We start from the raw sequence: 22465 nt of genomic DNA, 5'->3' as shown, positions 1-22465 counted from the left end.
CCTCGGCACGCCTAGCGGTGCTGGAAACCGGAGTGTAATCCGAAGCATCTGGATGATATCGAAAAATTGCGTCGATAGTACAGGAAGGTTCACGGCCGCAGAGAGGGATAAACGGAGAGAACCCGGTTGTGGCTTGTTTGGCGGTGTCGCATGCGTATGTTACGAACGATAAAAAAAAATTATGGGGTTTAACGTGCCCAAACAACTTTATGAGGCACGCTGTAGTGCAGGACTCCGGAAATTTAGACCACCTGGGGATCTTTAACGTGCACCTAAATTTAAGTACACGGGTATTTTCGCATTTCGCCCCTATCGAAATGCGGCCGGCGTGGCCGGGATTCGATCCCGGAACCTCGTGCTCAGCAGCCCAACACAATAGCCACTGAGCAACCACGGCGGGTGTTACGAACGGTAGAACAAGTTCCCAGTTGCAATCATCCGAGACGACATACATGGACAGCATGTCACCGAGAGTATGGTTTCACAGTTCTGTCAGGCCATTCGTCTGTGGGTGATAGGCGGTGGTGCGGCGTTGTATAACGTTGCACTGACGAAGGAGAGATTTCACTACTTCAGTCAGAACATTGGTGGTGCGTCGAAGCAGTTAAAGCAGTTAAGCAGGTCAGAGATGTGCGGTGAAATCATACGACAGGAGGAAATTGTTTTGCACCCTCCTGGCAGAGGCGACATTGGCTTGAAGAGGTGCCAAATTCAAACCGTAAAGCGCTTTATTACAGCGGTCGTTGGAACGCTAGAGGGTGTGTTATTCAGTATGTTTGCACGCGCAGGTTTTTGAGAGGCAGCCGGGACGGGATGGGAGAGTGATTACGCGTGTGCAAGTCTTGAGCGTGTGTGTGCATGCTTGTACGCACGTGTACGCGCTTGTATGTGTGCGTGCTCCTCCGCATTTGCATCCGCGCGAGTGACTCTATGTGTATGCAAGCATTTGTGGCTCTTGTGCATGCGTGCATTTGTGCGTGCATGTGCATGTACGCGCGTGTTAGTGCATGCGTGCGTGCTTGCGATGCATACGTGGGTGCGTGTGAATGTGTACGTATGCGAACGTGTGTGTTCGTGTTTCAGTCTGCGAACAAACGTTTGTGTGGCTTTGTACGCATGGATATATGTGCGTGCGTATTGTGTGTGTGTGTGTGCGTGTGCGTGCGTGCGTGCGAGGGAGCGAGAGGGTGCGTGTGCGTTGGAGAGAGTGCGCGCATACATGCGAGGGAGCGAGAGAGAGCATGTGCGTACATGCATGGGTATCTGTGCGTGTGAGGGTGTGTTTGTGTGCATTTCCTTCCTCACACCTACTCTCGGAGACAAATAGTATGCAGAGTTTTTCAAACCATATTCAAACCCACGAGACAACAACAAATGCAGCTGTAGTTAAAGTATTATCTTTTTCTGAAAGCGAAACCCCCGCAAGAAAAAAAATTACCGACGATTACGTTACTTCCTAATGCGAAATTTGAGCGCAGCAAATAAGCTGTTTCACCTTTTCGATAGATTGAGGCAAAGAAATCGAGCAACACATGTATGCGCTATCACAGAATTTTTTTTTATATTTCCCGTACTCCTGGATCATCTCGACGGCGGCGACGGTAAGCTTCTGCTTCGGCGGCACGCACCTCTGGATTCTGACGGCGACGGCGCTGGGCCTCTGCTCCGGCAGCTCGTTTAGCAGCAGCAGCAGCAGCAGACGGAGGACTTCCATCGGTCGTCTCGCTCATGGCTCAGAAAGAACTGGCAGATAATTTCGCAGTGGCGAACGGCAGCGGCAATTTCGGCTCGGGCGGTGCACATATACAGATCCGCCGCCACCGATCTGGCTCTCTGATTGCCACCGCACAGGGCGAACGGCAGCGGCAATTTCGGCTCGGGCGGTGCACATATACAGATCCGCCGCCACCGATCTGGCTCTCTGATTGCCACCGCACAGGGGTTGCATTGGAGGAGGAGCGAAGAAAGGAATTAAGTTCGAGCCGGCGCTTTGACAACCGGAGACTCGCAGGAAGAGGGGGGAGGGGGGCGGCGTGTACACCCAGCGGCAAACGATGGGGGCAGAAGCGCGCGCAGCAAGCGGACAACACGATAAAGGGAGGAGGGAAGAGATAGCAGCGACTGACTGATGCCGCTGACGCCGATAGTGAGTCAACCCCAGCTGCGGAGTTGGTTTCAGGGACAACGCCGCCGATGCCGACACAAACAATATGATACCCTCGCTTCCGCAGCGCTAAGAACCAGGTCTAGCCGTGGGAAGGTGGTCACGTATTCGTCGACGTGCCGGGGCCTACGTGAAATAACCGGCGCGTCGGCAACTGAAGAGCACCCTATCCGCCACACAAGAACAGGGGGGGGACCCTTTCCTCCTCTTTCTGCATGGCGGCGACGGTGTTCTATGCAGTCACGTTATCTTGACTCTCTAGCGGCGTCAGCGGCATCCAGCGGTATCAGTCGGTCGCTGCTAGCGCTGGGGGGATGAAAGGGGGGCGGAGCTGGTTACGAGGCCGACGACAACGCCGACGACGACGCGAAACCCAGGAACGGACGCCAAAGAGCTGCGCTCTAAAAAAAGAATGAGCCATTCCACTCTGTGAAGGTGGATGATGAGCGAAGCTGATCCGATCGGCGTTGTACACGTAACGTTCTCAACGTAACGCACCGCGTGAGCACATCCACCGCCTACTGCCGCCGCTGTTTCGACCGTATGGCGTTGATTTCCGATAGCTCGTTATCGAACCATGCGCAATCACATACTCGGCAGTTTATACGAAGTTCCCATCGAGAAAGTCTCTTTGCAACCACGCGCAGGCGCCGTCGAATCCCGGCACCGTGCCCTCGTGGCGTCGGCGTCGTCGGTGTCTCTTTGCGGCATTCTCGACGTCGTGATGTGCGTCGTCGGCTCTTGCTCGTCGGTGACGTACCACCACATCGCGGGCACGCCCTTCTTAGGTTGACGCGGCGTCGATGATCGCTCTCCCGCCGCTGCTCTTCCTATCGCCCCTCGTAGATACGCTGTTGTTCAGGCGTACAGATCGCGCGTGGGCTTCCCATAGCAACGGTGGAGCGAAATGGTACAAAAATTGACCTTGGTCGCCTTATAAGGCACACACTACGTCGCGCACGAAGTCATACATTCACGGAGAGAGAGCTGCGACGGAGCGCCGTTTTAGACTCAGGCGGCCGTTAAACCGAGATCCGACGCTAGCGGCGATATGCGTTTGCTTTTGTTGTTGGCACTTTCATTCCCAATTTTTTAAGGTGAGTTTTTCCAAACGGACGCCAGAAAATCCCGTATCCTAGCCTTAGACAGTTTCGCTTTAAAAAGAACACCTGAAGCGTCCAGATCGCGGCCTTAGATTTCTTCACAATGGCACAGTGACCATTGACACTGCGTAGCTGTTAACCTTAGTTATCTTCCTTCCCTCGGTGGCAGCGCATTGCCTTGATGCCAGCGATGGGCTAAATCTGCACCATCATTGCGTCGTGTATTGGTTCTGCGACCAAGCAAGCTTTTGGCCGTACACGCATCCGATGCTATATCGACATTAAAGCTTAAAAGTGCTTGCATTCAAAACAACAACGTGAATAAAAATCGAAAGTGGACTGAATGCAAGGTACATGCTCACGGAGTCTTTGATGACGATATCAAAAAAAGGCTTGGCGTGGTCAGGTCGACGTTGCAGATGTTCTCTTTTTTTTGCATCAGTTGTGCTTTCAAAGGATTTATTTGCAAAGTGTTTGTTCGCGTGGCTCTTACAGACGCATGTTTAATAAAAATTCCTTCGCTCAGCTAGATAATCTCGAGGACTGGCACCAAACTCAATCAATTATTGAAAAGTTAATTACCGTAGCTTCGTTTATTACGCAAACAACTCAACTTTCTCCGTATATGGAGGTTACCAATTGAACACTCGAGTGATGTTACCAAGATTTATATGGGCTTAATATATTTATTTGGTGCAGTTACAAAAAGGCGGCATCTTGATAGTGCTGTACGCTCCTTATAGAGCAAGTGTGATAGCTTGGACAGGTTAACTTGGCGGAAGTTGAGCTCGTGAGCTTACACGCAGGTGACCATGCAACCATGCACTTCTGCCTTTACAACCGATCTTCCTGCATTATACAAGCAGTACCTCCTACCCACCGTGGTTGCTTAGTGGTTTTGGTATTGCGCTGCTGAGTACGAGGTCGTGGGATCAAATCCCGACCGCGGCGGCCTCGTTTAGATGGAGGCGAAATGCCAAAACGCCCGAGTACTTAGATCTAGGTAAACGTTGAAGGACTACCGAAGTGGCAAAAACTAATCAGGAGTCGCCCACTATGGCGTGCCTGATAATCAGATCGTGGTTTGGGACGTAAAACCCCACAATCAAATTTTTTGAAGAAGCACCTGAGCGCTACGGTACATGAGACAACGTGAGCGAGAACCGTGTACGTGCTCGCCATTAGATTTGTGAGCGTTGGCGGCATTAGGCTTGGTTTCCTGGCGTTGTCATGAATAAAAATAGCTGCCTTAGGGAAGGCATTGAATATTTTTTTCAGTACTTTTGTGTCTGATGGAGCAGCGCGTTAGAAGGAAAAGTACTGAAGTATTGTGACGAGTGCTTTGCGGAATATTTGAATGTCTAATATTAAGACCTAAAGAAGAAAATACATAGATATTGGGACAATACTGACATACGTACAGTGACGATAAATATGGGCTCTGACATGGCGCCTATAGTTGAAGCACTCAAAAAGCAGCACGGCTACATTGGCACGCGAAATATCGTTTTATTGCATACCAGTAATCGGAACAGTGTTCAGCTCTCCAATTTTTGGTATGTCGATTCCCCAGAGCAGGCGTGGGGGCCCCTTCAACCTCATTTGAGGTAATATTTAAGGTTCCTTTACTGGAATTCTTTTTACTTTTTTCAGTGACCTTTCTTCAGCGGCTAACCACTGTTACAATGTTATTGTTTGGCACAAGACGCGCCTGCACGTCTACGAAATTTCCAGAATACTGTCGCATATTTTACAGGAAGAGAGTGTGATCGAGTCAGAATGCGCGCATGAAGCGAATGCTGGTTAACCCACGCCTTAACCTGCAGATCAGGGGAGGGGGGCGGGCGGGGGTATTCGGCAACTGTTCTTCTAGTGGACATGTTCATTTCGTCTGCCGCTGAAGTTCTGCTTGGCAGGGCTACAGTATACGTCAGAAGGAGACAGGCGCCCCCAGCCAATCAGCACTTTAGCAGCAGACGAAGTGGACATGTCCACTGGGTGCACATTTGCAGAATTTCCCTCCAGATGGCGACAACGGACGACAGCGCGCGCCGCTATGTTTGTGCTGTGAGCGTTGCTCCTTTTTTTAGGGCACAAGTGGGAAAATTATGTAATTAGGTTCGGGACTCCCCATTTAAGAATTGTCTTCAATCGCGGAAAAAAAGCAGATGCTAAAAGTTAGCTCTGTCGTGTCTGTCTGGCGTGTCGGAAAGTGTAAGAATATGCGGTATTCAGACAGTAGAGACTTTTAGCAGTGCCGTATTACGGTACGGTAAGTGCGGTATACGGTACGGTATTACCGTTCCGTACTAACTTACCGCGATGACCGAAGACGTTTTAGCTGCTTGTGCCGCTCGAGGCGTACGGTAATGTGATAATGATGATAGCGGCTAACATTGGGGCTTTGCAGAATACAATAACTATGCGCTGAGCGCGAAATATTCATTTTGACGAATACTAGAAAGCTTTAGCTTGTCCATAGACGCATTATACAGAAGTTCCCGGCTACGGCAAACGTAGACACCAGTCACAAGACCGGTAGCTACATCTTGTGACACTTCGTCCTGCAACACGTGAAACTTTTTGTTACATAGGTGTTCTTATCTGATCAATACATAAAAAAAGGTTTGTTTCTTGTAAACTGCACCACTGCTGACACTTCACATCAGCAGATAAGTAGAATATAGTTAGTTAGTGCAATAAAAACTCTACGTCCCCTCTAAGTAAACTCTTCATCACTAGATGGTGCCACCTACCTGGTTTTTTTTATGTCACTGTTTACTTGTTGCCACTTCGTCGCTCCGCAGAAGGTAATTTAAGGTAACTTCTTGCCTTGGTATTATCATGGTAAAAAAAGCACGCGTGACGTGGCCATGCACGGCATGGACTCTGTGGCCGACATCAGCTTCTCATTGTTTTCTCTTGGTGCTGCGCGGTGCCACACGGTGCCAGCCGAGCCTTGCCGACTCCTTACCGTCTAGTATGCCGTACGGAAAGTCATTCCGTACGGTAAAGCTCGCGCATGCGCAGTCCTCAACCGACACGGTATTACGCACTTACCGTACCGTATACCGTACTTTCCGTAGCACCGCTAAAAGACCCTAGTCACTTTAGAGAAGTGCTCGCACTGTGTTTAGATACACGACATAAAGCCCCTAAAAAAGAACGCCGAAGACGCAGCTCCCGCGCTAGCGAGCGCGCGCCAGTCGAGCCCGGCCGTACTCGCGTACTCGTGGCCCTGGCGTCCGCAGTTTCCTTCTGGCGCTGCTGTGGCTCCTGGGAGGCAGAGGCGAAGGGGTGCAGTTGGCGCTACCTTAGTTTTTTTTTTCTTTCAAGGAGTTCTCGCTGGCTGGCTGCGGAGCGCCCTGGCGGCCGCCGTTCGCGCGCTCTACAGAAGCGTGACGGGCACTGTACATGCTCAGCGAAGCGCAGTAGTCTTGACTGTCGATCAAAACAAAATATTCTGCTCTAGTATCACCAAGCATCACCAAGTTGTGGGCTAGGATCAGGAATGCAAAAAGCAGTACCGGAAATAGAAAGTTCCCCCTGCTGTCTGAGCTTGCCAAACTTGCCCTACCAGCACTGCCTCTTTTGAACGCAGCCGTCGAAAGCGTGTTGTTTAGCCAGGTTTCACTGACAAAGAATGATCTGGTAAACCACATGTCGAATGAGACACTGCGTTAAGTCTGGACCTAAAAAGAGTGGGAACTGCTGCAAAGATTTTTATCCAGATGAACATTTTCTGTCGCGTTTCACCTCTGCAGTTCTATATGGTCCAAGTGGCAGTGGGAGTTAATAAAAATGGGGCTAGATCGTATAATTAATCCATTTGCGTAAAGCCCCCTGTGTGACAAGTACCAACTGAGACCATATGCAATATTTTTTTAGTTCTTTATTTAGTGAAGCAGCTTTGTATTACGTGAAAGCAGCTTAGGTGAATGGTACTTTCTGAACGTTGCACATTATTACAGTAATAAGCTCTGTAAATATATGAAAAGGATGTTTGTCCACAGTGAAGACGGCAAGAAAATTGCTCACCAAAGGTCGGTGAGAGATTGCCTTGTCAAGGTCAGAAAGATAGCTTGTCGATTTTCACACCGTACTCCTGCGACAATTTTCCCCTTTACAATATGTGCGTATGAGTAATTACTATTATGGCTAAATTTATATATGCACGTTCTTTATAGCCTTTGGGATAGTTCTCTGTTTGTCTTACAATTTCTTACATTCTACTTTGCTCTCGCGTATTTTCCAGCTGTGCTGCAAAAAAAACAAAACAAAGCTACGTTCGATATGCATAATAAGTGTTTGTGGTACTGTTACGTCCATAGTTTATTATTTTTGCCCCACATCGCACTGGTGGTTGGGCAAAGCATCCTTGCCAGTTCGCAAAGGTATATATAGTGCTCTACTAACTTTCCATTCTGATCTACAGTGCTTGAATTTGTTAGACAAATGGGTTTACGCTGTGCTCAGCTTCATGACAGCCGTACACGACCTATAAAATAGATTTTGGGTCCCCTAGTGGAAGTGCATTTCCCTATTTTTTTAAAAATCGCACTTAAAGTAAGGTACACAGCCCCGCCTAGAATATTAGACAACACACGCATTCGTTCCTTCGTTCAAAGAAACTTAAGTACACGTTTTCATATTGCACTAATCTTGCCAGCGAATCCCTCTCTAAATATTGCGCACTTCAACTATTTTCGACACTAATGCCACCTGGATTATTACCAACGCCGTAATGCAGCTATCTAGCTAGTTAAAGCTATCAACTTTAATTCACCTCTTTTGTTATGGGCCAGACGGTCGTTCTGTTTGTTCCCACTTAAAGGCGAACTGAAGTCACAGCTGCCGCTTCTTCGCAAGAGGAAAGTGCGAGAAGGTTTCAAGTTTTCTCCATAGTCCAGTGTGCCTCCAAGCGGCAGCATTTGCTAACTAAGCGTCTATCTGCTTTCGAGTAAATTGAGAGAGAAAGAGAGAGAGCGAGAGAGAAATAACATTTTTATTTTATAAATCAAGCTTATAAATCAAGCCTATTTTAATACCTCGAGCGGTGGTCGCCTCTCGGGCACTAGATCGTGACCAGCCGAGCCTTATCTTCGAGGTTAGATTTGGAAATATTTTTCCCGACTCTGATAGAAAATTGCCTCGGTTAAGGTAAGGCGTGAACTAAACTTAACTCAGAACGTGGCTCAGTAAATAACAATAACGTCGTGAGTGAATCGGAAAAGAAATTCTTTGGTTCACTGTAGCAATAAGTGGTGTCTAAATCCACGTCTGAGTGGCAGGTCTCCACTATAGAATTCCTTACGCTGATCTTGGGGCCGGTTTTGTGCTGGTTGCATGCGGCGGCAGTAATTCTAGAGCCGGAAAAATACTAGGTGAGATTTCGACACCATCTGCACCATCTATAAGACACCTGCAGAATATCATCAAACGTTTTGGCTATGTTTTTGGCTACTTTCGGCTCTAAAGAAATGTGGGTCTTGCTATTTTTGGGCTACATTTTTAGGCCATTTGGCTATATTTTGTTGGGACCATCTGGCAACCCTGGAGACAGCGCGCTTGCTGCCTGTTTTCGTCTCTGCCGCGCGGGCGAGATTGACCCGCAGTCGTCGGCTCCCCTTGCACGCCTTCACTCGCACATACAGCGTAGGGCGCGCGGCGACAGTGTTGCCACCCTTGGACTCCGTATGGAACCTCACGTAGATGGCGACGTCGAAAATGCGCTTGGAGAGTCCACATAATTGCTATCGCAATAAAACGCAGAATGCTTATTTCGCGCACAAACAATCGGTGGTTTGGCTTATGACATTACAAAACCCATTCAAATTACGCAAATGTAACCAGAAGTTATTATCCTTGCTTCTTTTACTTCGTAGATATGAACATCTGACAACACACTTACGGTAGCTACGGCACAAACATAAATGCCGCATGAAATATATCTGGTTTCTGCTGCTACAACGCCATGAAAATATTATTGCGCTCTTGTGTCAACTGCTTTTTTACAGCTAATTTTTAATTAATTGCTGCATCTCTATTACAGGACAAAGATACGCATCCATGGAACTGAAGATAATCGTCGCCACAGTTCTTCGACGCTTCTATTTGAAAGCGGTGGATCATCGCGACCAACTGATAATGAAATGCGAACTGGTACTGCGACCTGAGAATGGGTTGAGGATCGTTTTTACGCCACGACAAAATCATGTGTAAACCACACCAGCTATTCGAATTCTCTTCCCACTAGAATCCAGTGGACTTAGGCCCGTATTCACAAACAGAACTTACTCTTAACTTATGACTTAAGTAGCCGGTCGATGCTTAACGCCTTTCATAGACAAATCTTGTACTTAAAGTAAACTTTAATAGACACTTGAGTGCCGGAAAGTAAAGTGCGGTCAGTGGCAACCTTAAGTGCGACTTTCGCTACTGTGGCCTAGCAAGCAAGGTGGCCGCCTGCTACGGCAGCCTCGACGACTTTGCCGATTTCGCCGGACGTGTGCGCAATATTACGGAGGATGAGGCACACTGATACGTGTCGCCATTACGGCCACGGCTTAAGGATCGACAGAATCCCATGGAAGTATACAACGACGCGGAATTCTCGTGGCGGTACCACTTTTCCAAGCAAGCGGTGCTACGGCTGTTGGAAATGCTGCCACTGGTCCCCAAAGACAACGAACGCGGTCACCCCGTGCCGCCGCTGCTCCAGCTTCTAATCGCGCTGCGATTCTACGGCGCTGGAACATTTCAAGTTGTCACCGGGAACCTCGTTAATGTTTCGCAAGAAACTGTGTCTCGAATCATTGCACGAATGTCAAGAATGATTGCCGAGACTTTGTTCCCGCAGCTCGTGAAGTTGCCAAATGCTAATGATTTGACATCCGCAATGGCGGAGTTCTACACCATCGCACGGTTTCCTTGTGTGAGCGGACGCATTGACTGCACTCATGTACCCATCAGAAGTCCCGGAGGAGATGACGCGGAGGTTTTTCACTGTCGAAAGGCTGCGATGGCGCGAAACGAACTCAAGGAGCACGGCGGAAAAGTTTGTTTCTTCGGAAAAGTTTGTTTTACTTTTTTCCATCGTCCGCGCGGGTTTAAAACACGCAACACACACACACTCTGCGCAAGAACACCGCAAGTTTCAACAACAAAACCAAAAAAAGTCGGGACGGCGACACACAGAACCACTGTGGCTGCGAGAGCCAACGTGAACTTGTGGCCAGACGAGTTTGAGTAAAGCGCTAAAACAAAACCGTTCTTTGTATTTTACTCAGACGGATGCGCGACCAAGCTCTGCAACAGTTATATCCACATTACTCTGCTGCAAAAATTATTTTTTTTGTGATTGAACCTCACGCACACGTAAAATACTTACGTATCCTCGACACCAGACGACATACTTGACTCGAAAAGTGTTACTTTCGAAAGTGATACTTAAGTGTCGTTTTTGAAGTACTCGCCTAAAACTTTCCTAACACTTGTACTTTACCGCACTTATTGACGCCCTGCTTAAGTTCTGTTTCTGAATACGGGCCTTAGTCAATGTTGTTTTGCTTACTTGTTGGATTTCCATAATTAGTCAGCGCTTTCTGTGGTCTTTGTGTCATGTAACTCACTTGATTTTTGTCGCTTCTCAACGTTTCAGCCATCAGCAGTTACTTGTTTAGCATTACATAAGGCTCGTTACACGGTAGAATATGCAACGTAACGTAGGTCATATTTTCTCGAAAACGGCAAATCACTAATAACATTTTACAGGGCACAGTTTAAGTCGCAGAGGTTAGAGAAGTATAACTTTGTGAAACTACCTTCATGTTTCTTGGAGCTTTATTGCCAAATATATGTGCGCAATCATCGAACGCGGAGAATTTCTGCTTTGAACAAAAGCATCCTGAAGAGGACGTTGTATTTGCCGCAGATGCATGAATTCCAGTATAAGGTGCGAGAAATGACCTGTCCAGTGATACGCACTCTCCTGTCCATGGAGACAGAGCTCTCTTTCTTCCATCTTCCCGTGTAGTGTAACAAACCAGCTAATACTGAATAGTTGCATAATATTGTTTGCCTTCCGCTACTAGAATATGACTGGATAGTTTGAGACAGAATGTGTAAATATAATTGTGACCTGACTGAGTGCGTGTAAATTTTATATCGATTTTCAAAGCAGCATCTGTGACACCGTGGCGACTATAGTTTAAACATTTAAAATTTATTCCAACTTGTACTTGTAAAGCCAGATGTTTTGGTCCTCTTAAAGGAGGCTCATTGTTGGCTCAGACTCCCCAAAACTTGTTGGTGATGTATAATTTTGCGCACCAATAATCATTGTGCTGCGGCTTCACTTTTAGAAATACGGAATACGTATTTCGCCTCATATTATATATATTTCAGAGCTCGCTTCTTTTGTTCCGTGCAAGTGTACGAGTGTATGGCACTAATGGTCCTATGGCTTGAGTTGTAAAACATGGAATACGTATTCTGGCTAATATTTATGCGATAGCGTTAAGGGCCCCGTGTCCCAAAAAATCTGGTGCTGGGGTCGGCGGCGATGTCCGTTTGAGAAAAATAATGCGCGCAGGCACTCAGCATGGCGCACCGGCGTTACTGCGATAATTGAATTTCTCAAAGTAAAATTCGTCGGAAAATTCGTAAAGTACGACTTCCACAGAAGCTACAGACATGATAGCGTCGGTTTGTAACTTAAACATAATTACGCGGAAACTCAAACACAAGCACCTTTTCGAGCTGCCGTTTCAAGTCTGTCTTGCATAGCGTTCGCCGTTAGCGTTTCCAGGAAAACATCACGGTTTCATAACATGCAGCTGCCGGGAAGCGTGAGAAGCAGTCAGGGATCTTTGCTATCGCGTTCCAATCTTAAGAGGGAACTTTCGCTCGGGCGCAACTCCGACGAGGCCTATTCAAATACACGTAAAACGCGAAAGCGCTTTTCTGAGATAAACCCTGGACCGACTGTAATGAAATTTCTTGGATTTGCGAGAGAAAGCTAAATTATAGTGACTGTTGGAAGCGGAATTTCATTTACGACCTGTATTTTGTGAAAAGAATTTTCAAAAATTCAAAAGTTCGAAAAACTAGAAGCACGTAGTTTACAAATTAATAGCTCTGCATCAAGCATAGATATCACGGTTCTCTAAACGGAAACCATTAGATCATTCAAAGCGGACAAATTCGTTATTTGTGTTACGTTATTTGTGTTATTCCTTAAAAATTGTTACGTTCTGTGCAAGAGTTCTGAAAAAGCTGTATTTCCATATTGCTAAATTTTTCAGATTTATGTGTAATAGATCAATTTTTTGCATATTAGATGTACTATTTGTTGCAATTCACATAGTTCTGATATAGTTTTTCATTGCTGAGTTGCAGAGTTGTAAACTTGATTGTTTTGTTTACTGAAAATTTTCAATTTTTGCCATTTCTTCACAAAAATTGACGACCCAAATAAAAAATTCGAAACCAGCGGTCACTACATCTTAGCTTTTTTTTTTACATGCAAGAAACCTCGTCAGATTTGGTGCAGTGGTTGCGGAGAAAAACGAATTCTCCTTTTACATGTATTTCGATAGGAGCACCCGAGCTAGATTCCTCTTAAAGGGCCCCTCACCAGGCCACATAGCAAACTTCGGTTATCCACTGGAAGTTGTTGCGTGTCCTCTAGGGAGCGTTCTGAAGCAAGCATTATTCAAATCGGTTTTTTTTAAATAGCGGAGAACCCATGATTTCAGGAGGCGAGCACCAACACGAAGCGAGACTCTCTCTACTTGCCCCGTCTAGCCTCCGGAAGAGAAATTCCCTCCCTGCATTCTCCCACACCGGAGTTCGAGAAACGCGTGCCGCATACGTCACGGGCCCCGCCTTCACTTTCTTTCTCTTCGCTTTTCTTGCGGCGCGGCGCACTTCCGCTGGCGGCGTTGCGTGCGAGCTCTTGCGGTTGTCTCGTTTTGCGCAGCGCACGATTCTGGGCGCTGGGGACGAGGACCGCTGACTAGTGGTATATATAAGTGCTACATAAACACTGAGGCAGACACAAGCGGATCACAGAGCATGATCGCGCGATAGAACCAAGCTAGAAAATGACATACTTTCGGTGTCTGTGCCCACGACCTCACGACGTGGGAACAAGCAGATGAAACGGAAGTACATCTCTTTCACCGCGGTGCGAAATAAAACAAAAACACACAGACATTTGGTTTGTGTGTTTTATTATTTCTCTAAACTTTAATTCTATTCAAGCAACAGATTACAGAAATAACAGATGTTGCAATGAATAATTCTTGAGGTCACGTGTCACTACGAGCGACGTCACAGCCCGCGCATGTGTACCTAAGCGCACTAGCACGTGTACGTCACCCTCCGGCTTGGAGCACGGCGGCCACGAGGGGACGCGCAAACGGCATTCCGTTTGAAATTTCAGATCTTTCCGGGGAGCGTAGCGAATATTTAGCAAGACTATCGTTAGCGCGCATTGCAAGCTCTGCGCTTCTCAGCTAGAAATGGCCGGACCTGGTGAGGGGCTCTTTAAAGGCGAAGTTTAAGCGTCCTCCAAATATTTGACATACTTCAGAGTTGCTTTTGTTTGTTCTGTACAACTGTACGAAATTACGCTGTATGATTAACTTGCTTCCACGCCTGCCTCCTCAATTATTTTTTATCCCGTTTTTTTTTTCTGTGCCTCAAGCTGGTTTGTCCACAAAATTTGCCCTTCCTAGACGTTGTCTTTTGGATATTAGTTTCTACGTTCAACAGCACAAACTTTTCATGGCTGTTTCCTGTGCTATAATAAACGTCTGATTATTGTTCTTATTACGATTATTATTCTTGTTGTTTTAGTTATTATTGTCAATGTCACTGAGTGACGACGCATCAGTCTCTGCTCTAGTTGTTTCAATTGAAGGAGAACAGCGTTTCCTTCGATGCGGCAGAGCAAACATGTGCACACAAAGTGTGTCGCCTGGGGCCACTAAGTGGTGACGCTGCTGCTTTTTGCTGCCGTCCGATTCATGTGCAACAAGCGAGTGTGCTGACCTTTTATATAGGCCTAACAACGATCGCGTAGCGACGGGGCAGTGCCGACCACCTCGCAGCTTTCCATTTTCGGAGAATTGACCGCAGCATGCAGTGGTTGAGCATCCCTCGCTTCCCTGCTGTTTCTTGACGCCTTGGAGCGTTAACCAAGGGGCACGTCTATTGGAGAAATACGAGTGTCTGGAGAACACAGGCTCAAGAACTCGCTTCGCCGGGAGCACCAGCGTGGGCACGCGTCGCCAGACCTGGCACGCGTTAGCTATAAGCCATATTCTGTCTGCTTCACTTGCTCCATGCCGAGCTAGAAACGAGTGCGCTGTGGATGCACCGTTCTCTTCGGAAAGCTTAAAAAAACACAGAAAGGATGGCTGCTCTCACACTGAAGAGAACGAAGGCGTATCAGTTGATGACCGAAAGGCATTTTTGTGTCCAGGCTGTCTCATGAAACGTATACTGCTGTGTAGCTTTCAAACGTGCAAACACTTGCCTGCAAACGCCTCTAGACGAATCGTATCCCTCGTTTCATGCCCCTGCTGGTGCAGAACACTTTCAATGCTTTCACGACCCCGCCACGTGGCAAAAAACTGCCTATTTGAAACATTCGAAGAACCTCCGCGCGAAAGCCTGCATCACGCAAGTGACTAGAATAGCGATTACTATGAATAGACATCCTAATTTCTACTATCCGATCGCTAGCTCGGTTTGAAGAGAAAAGCTAGTAATCTTCGTTGCAATTTCCTTTCATCCATTCCTGTATAAGCGTTAACAAACCATTTGACGATCGCACGGTTGACAACAACAACTGGATCATGTTTCAAAATGAAATACATAAGCTCCAGATGAGTTTATTCCGTCGCCCGTATTATCGCGCATTAAGGCGCCTGGTTCAATTCCTACCTAAAAATGATTTCCACCCGAAGCAAGTGCCTGTACCCACATGCGAAGAACAGTGCTTCGGTTTCAAAAAAAAATTAGATTATGGGGTTTTACATGCCAAAACCACTTCATGAGGCATGCCGTAGTGGAGGGCTCCAGAAATTTCGACCACCTGGGGTTCTTTAACGTGCACCTAAATCTAGGTACACGTGTTCTTTCGCGTTTCACCACCATCGAAATGCGGCCGCCGCGGCCGGGATTCGATCCCGCGACCTCGTGCTCAGCTGCTAAACACCATAGTCACTAAGCAACCACGGCGGGTTAGTGCTTCTGTTTCCAAGTGGGATGTTTATAATTACGGAAACAACACATATATAGAAGCTAAAAAGTTTGTCAAAAATGCATTTGAAGAGCGCACATTACCCGCAATGCTGATAAATGATTGAAAAATGCTTTGGCACCTTATTAATCTATGCAAAGGTCGTTCAGTCGCGTTAACTGATTTACTTAGATCAGCGATACCCGACTGTGTGTGTCCCCGCGTCCTGAACTCTGTAGTTTGCAATAACTTTGTTGTAGGCCCTGACCCTCTGCTTTCAATTTTTTAGTGTGTCAATGAAGCAGCTGTGGATTTTATTATAATGACACGTGTACATGTTTATCCTGTTCGGGTGACCACTTTTCACTACCTAACTTATGTTATCGCAAATCACGGGGCGCGCCCGCATGTATCGGAAGTTTCTCGAATGTTATCGATGGTTCTGTCTGCTCTCCGTTGGCACCGAAGCTTGTGTAATCTGATTAAATATGTGACGCGAATTGTGTAGAATTTTCTGGATGACACGCGGACACAAGCGATTAATCTCGAATCTTCGATGACTCATGTATAAAAGCAGACGCGCTTGACCAGCGGATCATATTTTCCACGATTGCCGACTGTGTTCACCGCTATCGTTATGTTTTGAGAGTAGCCTGATTTTCTGGGCACAGGTTCGCCCAATAAAGATTTAGTTTCGCCATTCACAGTTTTGCTACTGCGTTCTTCACCGTCACTACCACGTGATAACAATTGCCCCACTTGGGATAGAAAATGTGAATAAATGTCTAAGCATGTCATCGAGCCCTGCCATGAAGCTGACTTAGTTAACGTAAAAGTTTTTGAAAAGCACTGTTGTTTATCTTTCTTTAATACTTTCAAAATATTCCAGCAATCTTTGGACGCCCATCAGTTTCTTTAGACTGAAAAATCGGGAAGGTGATTCCACTTCACAAGTCCGGCAGCAAAAGTTTGCTTCTCGACCGCCGCCCCACTTGTAAGGTACCTGAGCATATTTTGTTAGCACAATTAGTGAAGAATTTAGACGATAAGTTATTCTTCGAACGAGCAGAGCAAGCACCTGAAAAAGTTTCTCCTACGAAACCCAAATTATTTCTTTCACCAACAGCCCTCATTATATTCTTGACAAAAACTTTGCGCTGACTGTTCGACTTTTCAAAACCATTCTGTGAGATCTGTCATCAAATGCTTCTGTTTAAGCTCGGTAATTTGAATCTTAAACCTAGCCTGTTTGCATGGCTTGAACGCTTTCTTCTTAATCAGTCACAGTTCATTGCGTCAAATAACCACTTTTCACCATTTAGCTCTGTTGAATCTGGTGTTCCCCAAGGATTCGTTTCAGGCCCTTTTCTTATTTATATTTATGCTAGTGATTTACCTAGCGGAATCAATTCGAACATTTACCTTATTGCAAATGACAGCGTTATCTTTCGGGAAAGTTCTGACAATGCTGATACAAACATGCTGCAAGACGTTATTAATGCTATCTCTAACTGGTGTAACATATGGTCAAGGCAGGTTAATTCATGCAAGTGTATCCGTGCGTCTAACTATCAGTTCTTCCTCTGACCTGTTGTGTAAATTATGCCGCTGTAAAGCGGTTTATTCAACAGTTGAGCAGGAACGATCATCCCGAACGGCGAAATGGGCAGCTTGGCGACGCAGGGAACGGGAGATGGGAAACGCAGGTGAGCCGGGAAAGAGATCCAAAAGAGGGGCCATCCAGGGTGCATTGTGCTGCCTTGATGCGAAGGTGTCGATGTCGACCAACGAGGCCGCCTCAGTGCTGGAGAGCGAGGCAGTGTCGGCTGGCAGCGGAGAGCGTCGCAAGCGTCACAGAGCGTCTGCGTCAGTGTGCTTGTGGTCTGAGCGGTAGACTACGTGTACCGTTTTGAATGCAAAGCGCGCAGCGGGCAAGGCGCCTAGACGGGTCTTTTAAAAATGGTAACTGTATAAAGCGGCCATACAAGTAAGGACAAAACTTTACGAGTGCTCAAACGATGGCCAAGCATTCTTTTTCTTTGAAGCTATAGTTTCTTACCGCTTTGATCAGTGCACGACTGGCGTAAGCAACGTCGTACTCTGAGTAGCCAGGTTTGCACTGAGCAAGGACAGCACCAAGGCCAACACTGCTGACATCGGTATGCACTTCAATTGGAGCGGTGGGGTCTTAGTGTCGCAGTAAAGACGGAGACGCGAGGAGACGGCGTTCGGTCACGAACGCTGCGTCGCAGGCTGGACACCAGGAGGATAGATCATTGGCGCACTTTAGGAGTTGTGTCACAGGTGGTACTAGCGAAGAGAAACTGCGAACAAATCATCTGAAGTAAGAACAGAGACCGATGACGGCACGGAGTTCTTTGAGTCTCTTAGGTTTTGGAAGCTCTGCAACAACCAAAAGTTTTGAGAGGTCAGGAAGGATTCCGCCTTGGGGTACGACGTGACCCATTATCATGAGCTTTCGCACGACGAACTGGCACTTTTCCATGTTCAGTTGCAGGCTTGCGTTGATCAAACACGTCAACACCTGCCTAAGGCAGAGAAGATGTGGGTTGAAATTGGGGACGAACACAACGATGTCGTGGCAGAAAAAAAACACGTACTCCATTTGAGGCCGCGCACGATATTTTCCATCATTCGTTCAAACGTTGCCGGCGCATTGCATAGTCAAAAGGGCATCTCGTTAAATTTGTATAAACCGTCTCGAGTAATCAATGCTCTTTCAGGGCGGTCGGCTGCTGACATCAGGACCTGCCAGTAGCAGGAGCGAAAATTCGCGATAGGTTTTACGCTTCTTTTTGCGTTATCTTACTAGGTCGGCGATAATGAAAGCAGAATCGAATGGAACAAACTTTTTTGTGCGACGAGAACGAGCGCCCATGCCCACGAAGGTCGAATGAAGGAAGGTCGAATGAGCACGCGCTGAAGCACGTCGTCGACGTGCGCATTGATGACCTGACGCTCTTTGGTTGAGACATGGTTCGGGCGATGCCCCAATGGCGCGTTGCAGCCAGTGTCGATGTGGTAGTTGACGGTCGATGTGCGGTCCAGAGTCGGCTGAGCGACGTTAAAAAAAAAGAACGAAACTGGGCAAGCAGGTCAGAAACTATGAGCGTTGTTCGGACGTAAGGTCATCGGCAATGAAGGGAGTGAATGGAAATGATGGCAGTGAAAGTTTATTTTACGAGACGACACTTTTGTGCAAACCTATTGTTCTAATAACGCATCACGATTAAAAAAACATCGGACGCTGTGCGGCACTGGTAATATTGCTACGGGCTACTCGAAGACGATGATGTCGACCTTTGCATCTTTATCTTGTATCTTAATTATGATACATTTGAAAGCAGTGATCAGTATCTATTTTCTATACATCTTACGAAGCATCCTCTACTTTAAAAGAGAGAAGATAGATAATTTATTAGTGAAACAGAGAGCCTTTCTTGTATCTTAAGAAACAAGATACACCTATGGCAAAATTGAATATGGCACCCAGAGTCACTGAGGCTAGGAAATGATGGCAGTGGAAGTTTATTTTACGAGACGACACTTTTGTGCAAACCTATTTTTCTAATAACGTATCACGATAAAAAAAATCGGACACTGTGCTGCACTGGTAATATTTCTACGGGCTACTCGAAGACGATGATGTTGACCTTTGCATATAGTGGGACGTAACATGGCCGATCCCCGAGAGTGGGTTGGGCTATTTCACTAGGGAACAAGAACAAGAATGTGACCATAGGCGGTCTCTGGCTTACCTGAGGACGACGACGTGCTTTGCTTGATGTTTGCTGGTTTCCATTTTCGTCAGTGCTTGGTACCCCTTGTAACTACACCTTGTAAATAGATTCCCTACTGTGCTTCCACGTAACATTTATTTGGTGGAGGTGCTGGGTACTTTTTCTAAACACGCGAGCTTCGCAGCGGATGCCACCACGAATCTACCGTCATGCCGCCAGGTGATGACACGTCGCCACCTGCTACCCCTACGACAACTACCCAGTTTGTCGACCTCTCACAGTTCCGCGATCCCGGAACCTTTTCCGAGGCAAACAGCGTCGACGTGGATGAGTGGCTCAGCATGCACAGTATGACTGGGATCCCACCATAATGCTGGCCAACGTCATATTTTTCCTCGGCGGAACCCCTCGCGTTTGGTTACGGAACCACGAAGATCTCACCAGTTGGGACACGTTCAATCAGCAGCTGCGCGACCCTTTCGGCAGCTTGTTTCGTTGACAGCTTGGAGCGAAGAAACAACTGTCCGTGTGTATCCAGACGTCAGCTGAGCCATACTTGTCGTACATACAGGACGTGCTGGCCTTATGTCTACGAGCTTACCAGATATCCGAGGCTGAGCAGATCGGCCACATTTTGAAGGATATCGCTGACGACGTGTTGAATCTGCTCGTTTTAACCAACATGACCACCGTTGACGGTCTGATCAAATTTAAATGTGCCATCGTCTAGAACAAGCAAAATGCCGGTGAATTTCGCCTCAATTCGAGCGTCTGGCGAATACCGCTGCAACGTCGACCTACGAGGCAACTCCTTGTCAACCATTCACACATCAGATGAGGTGACGCGCATCGTCCACCGAGAGTTCGAGCCCGCCATATTCTGCTTCTTATAAACCCACGGTATCCGACACCTCAACGCAGGTTGTTTCATTGATCCAGTGAGTTGCTGGCCACGAATTTGCGAACTTTGGCCTGACTGTCTGCGCCATGAGCACTCCTGTAGCCGCCCTAGTCTCTGCGGACAGGCCTCGTCGTGGACCGTGAGCCCTTCATCGATCCAGAAACCCGTCAGAATGGAGAACCGTCGATGATAAGCCTATCTGTTTCCGCTGCAGCCGGGCTGGACGCATTGCTCGCTATTGCCGCAGTCAGTGGCTCTCGCAGTCCCATAGCCCATTTCCCGCTTACTCAGGTCCCTTTCGTTCTGCAACCGGCTATCCGCCCCGCACCGAATCTTCTGCACTCAGTGTCCCTGAACAAGGTACCTGCTACTCCCAATCGCCTCCGCCGCATCGCCGTCCATCTCGCTCCCCGACTCGCCGTCGCTCTCCTTCGCCGTCCTTTAGCCGTCACTTTTCACCGGAAAAGTAGACTTCGCAGCTTGTGGGGGTGAAACTGCACTGTCGACGTTGACCCAAAATCCTCAGCTGCCCTTACGTTATCACCGGAACATTCTTGAAGTCCACGTCGACGGCGTCCCTGTCAGAGCTCTGGCTGATACTGAGGCGCATATCTCTGTCATGAGTGCCAGTTGACTGTTAGTCAGCGCTGTGGTCTGTGTCCCTCTCCGTCCTGTGGTTTAGCGCTGTTTTCTGCTCGTGAAGCACTGGGGTAAATTTTTGCAGTGAAGAAATTTAAATATCGCCTTTATGAGTGTATCTTTCTGCTAGTAAGTGACCACAAACCCCTGCACAGAATTATGGTACCCAAGAAAGGAATTCCTACAATAGCCGTCGCAAGAGTGCAGCGTTGGGCAGTTCTGTTGGCTGTGTAGAACTTTACTCTGAAGTTCAGGTCATCGTTCCAAAATGCAGACTCCGACTACCTTTCCCGTCTTGAACTTCAGGCCTTCGGTGAAACACAGGAAGACAATTTTTATGTTCTACACTTCAGTACGCTGCCTGTGAATTGACGAGAAATATAGAAAATATAGAAATATAGAAATAGAAAATACGTGACCGCTTGTTGAAAGCTGTCTCACAGTACGTGCTGAGGGGATGGCCTAATCATGCGCCAAGTAATCACCTAAAGCCGTTTTTCTGCGTACACTGTGAACTTTCTTTGAAGCAAGGATGCGTGGTACTTGGTACCCGCGTCGTCATTCTAGAATGCTCCCGGTCGTTCATGTGAGAGGAGCTGTATCGGCGCACTCTGGAATTGTGCGGACCAAGGAGTTGGCGAGAAATTACATGTGGTGGCCAACGATAAACCGCGACATCGAGCATCAAGTAAGCACCTGCGAGTCCTGTCAGTCATAACGTAACTTGTCTTGCCCCGCTCCCCTGCACCCTTAGGCTTGGCTGACCGGTCCTTGGGAACGCGTTCACGTGGACTTCGCGGCTACATTAAAGAGTATAATGCTACTTGTCGTTATCGACGCACACAAGCGGCCGGAGGTGTTCGTGATGAAAGAGAGTGCAGCTGAGAAAATAGTCGACTGCTTGCACCTGTTTCCTTGGCCGTTTTGGTTTTCCAGCAACCCTCGTGTATGATAATGCCCATTAGTTTACGTCAAATATTTTTTCTAGCTACATGCCGAGCAGTGATACACATCATGTGCGGACCGCGCCGTATCATCCTAGCAGTAACCGTCAAGCAGAACGCTTCGTGCAGTCGGTGAAGTTGGCGTTGAAGATTGACTCGGAGACTTCCACTCAGCGCTGGATTAAGGGGGGTGGGGCTAAGGGGGCTGCAACCCAGAGCCTCACCTCGGACAGATAGGAGAAGGGGGCTCATTTATTCTAACCTGTTTAGTATATGGAATCATGGGCAACGGAACTTCGAGCGACATGTATGAAGCGAGCAGACGAGAACGAGCAGACGGGGCCCCCCACTTATGTAACAGAATGCGTTTAGCATGATCATTTGGGGAGAGCTTGTCGAGCTGCAAAAACAGGAATCCCCCGCCACCCCGGCGGGGCCCTCTTTCTTACGAAGCATGGTGCGTTTACTTGGAAGAGTTTTCGTGCTTTCCTGTCAGACCGTCTGTCCACTGCTGTCTGGAGAGGAGGGGCAAGGGGGAAACACCTAAAACGTGTAATGATGGATGAGGACCTAAATCTACCTTGCCCCTCGTCACCACCATGCCACCCTCCACCTCTCAAATAGTTCCGCCGCTGTCCTTCTCATAGAAAGAATGTGCTGCAGTACCCAAGCGTGCCTCCCACTCGACTTTTCTTTACCG

General features: G+C 47.5%; 1 protein-coding gene across 1 annotated transcript in view; it reads left to right on the top strand.

Moving 5' to 3' along the window:
• Window positions 1–14103, top strand: part of LOC142566749 (cytochrome P450 4V2-like) — a 152862-nt gene extending 138759 nt beyond the window's left edge. Inside the window, exon 11 of the mRNA XM_075677629.1 lies at window positions 9320–14103. Within this exon, the coding sequence (XP_075533744.1) occupies window positions 9320–9489 (170 nt within the window). The 3' untranslated portion in view covers window positions 9490–14103. The remainder of the gene's footprint in view (window positions 1–9319) is intronic.
• The last annotated feature ends 8362 nt before the right edge of the window (window positions 14104–22465 follow it).

This window comes from Dermacentor variabilis, unplaced genomic scaffold, assembly GCF_050947875.1.
Source record: "Dermacentor variabilis isolate Ectoservices unplaced genomic scaffold, ASM5094787v1 scaffold_13, whole genome shotgun sequence".
NCBI classification, from domain to species: domain Eukaryota; kingdom Metazoa; phylum Arthropoda; class Arachnida; order Ixodida; family Ixodidae; genus Dermacentor; species Dermacentor variabilis.
The sequence above is the reverse complement of the archived record's forward strand: the minus strand, read 5'-3'. Positions and strand labels throughout refer to the sequence as shown.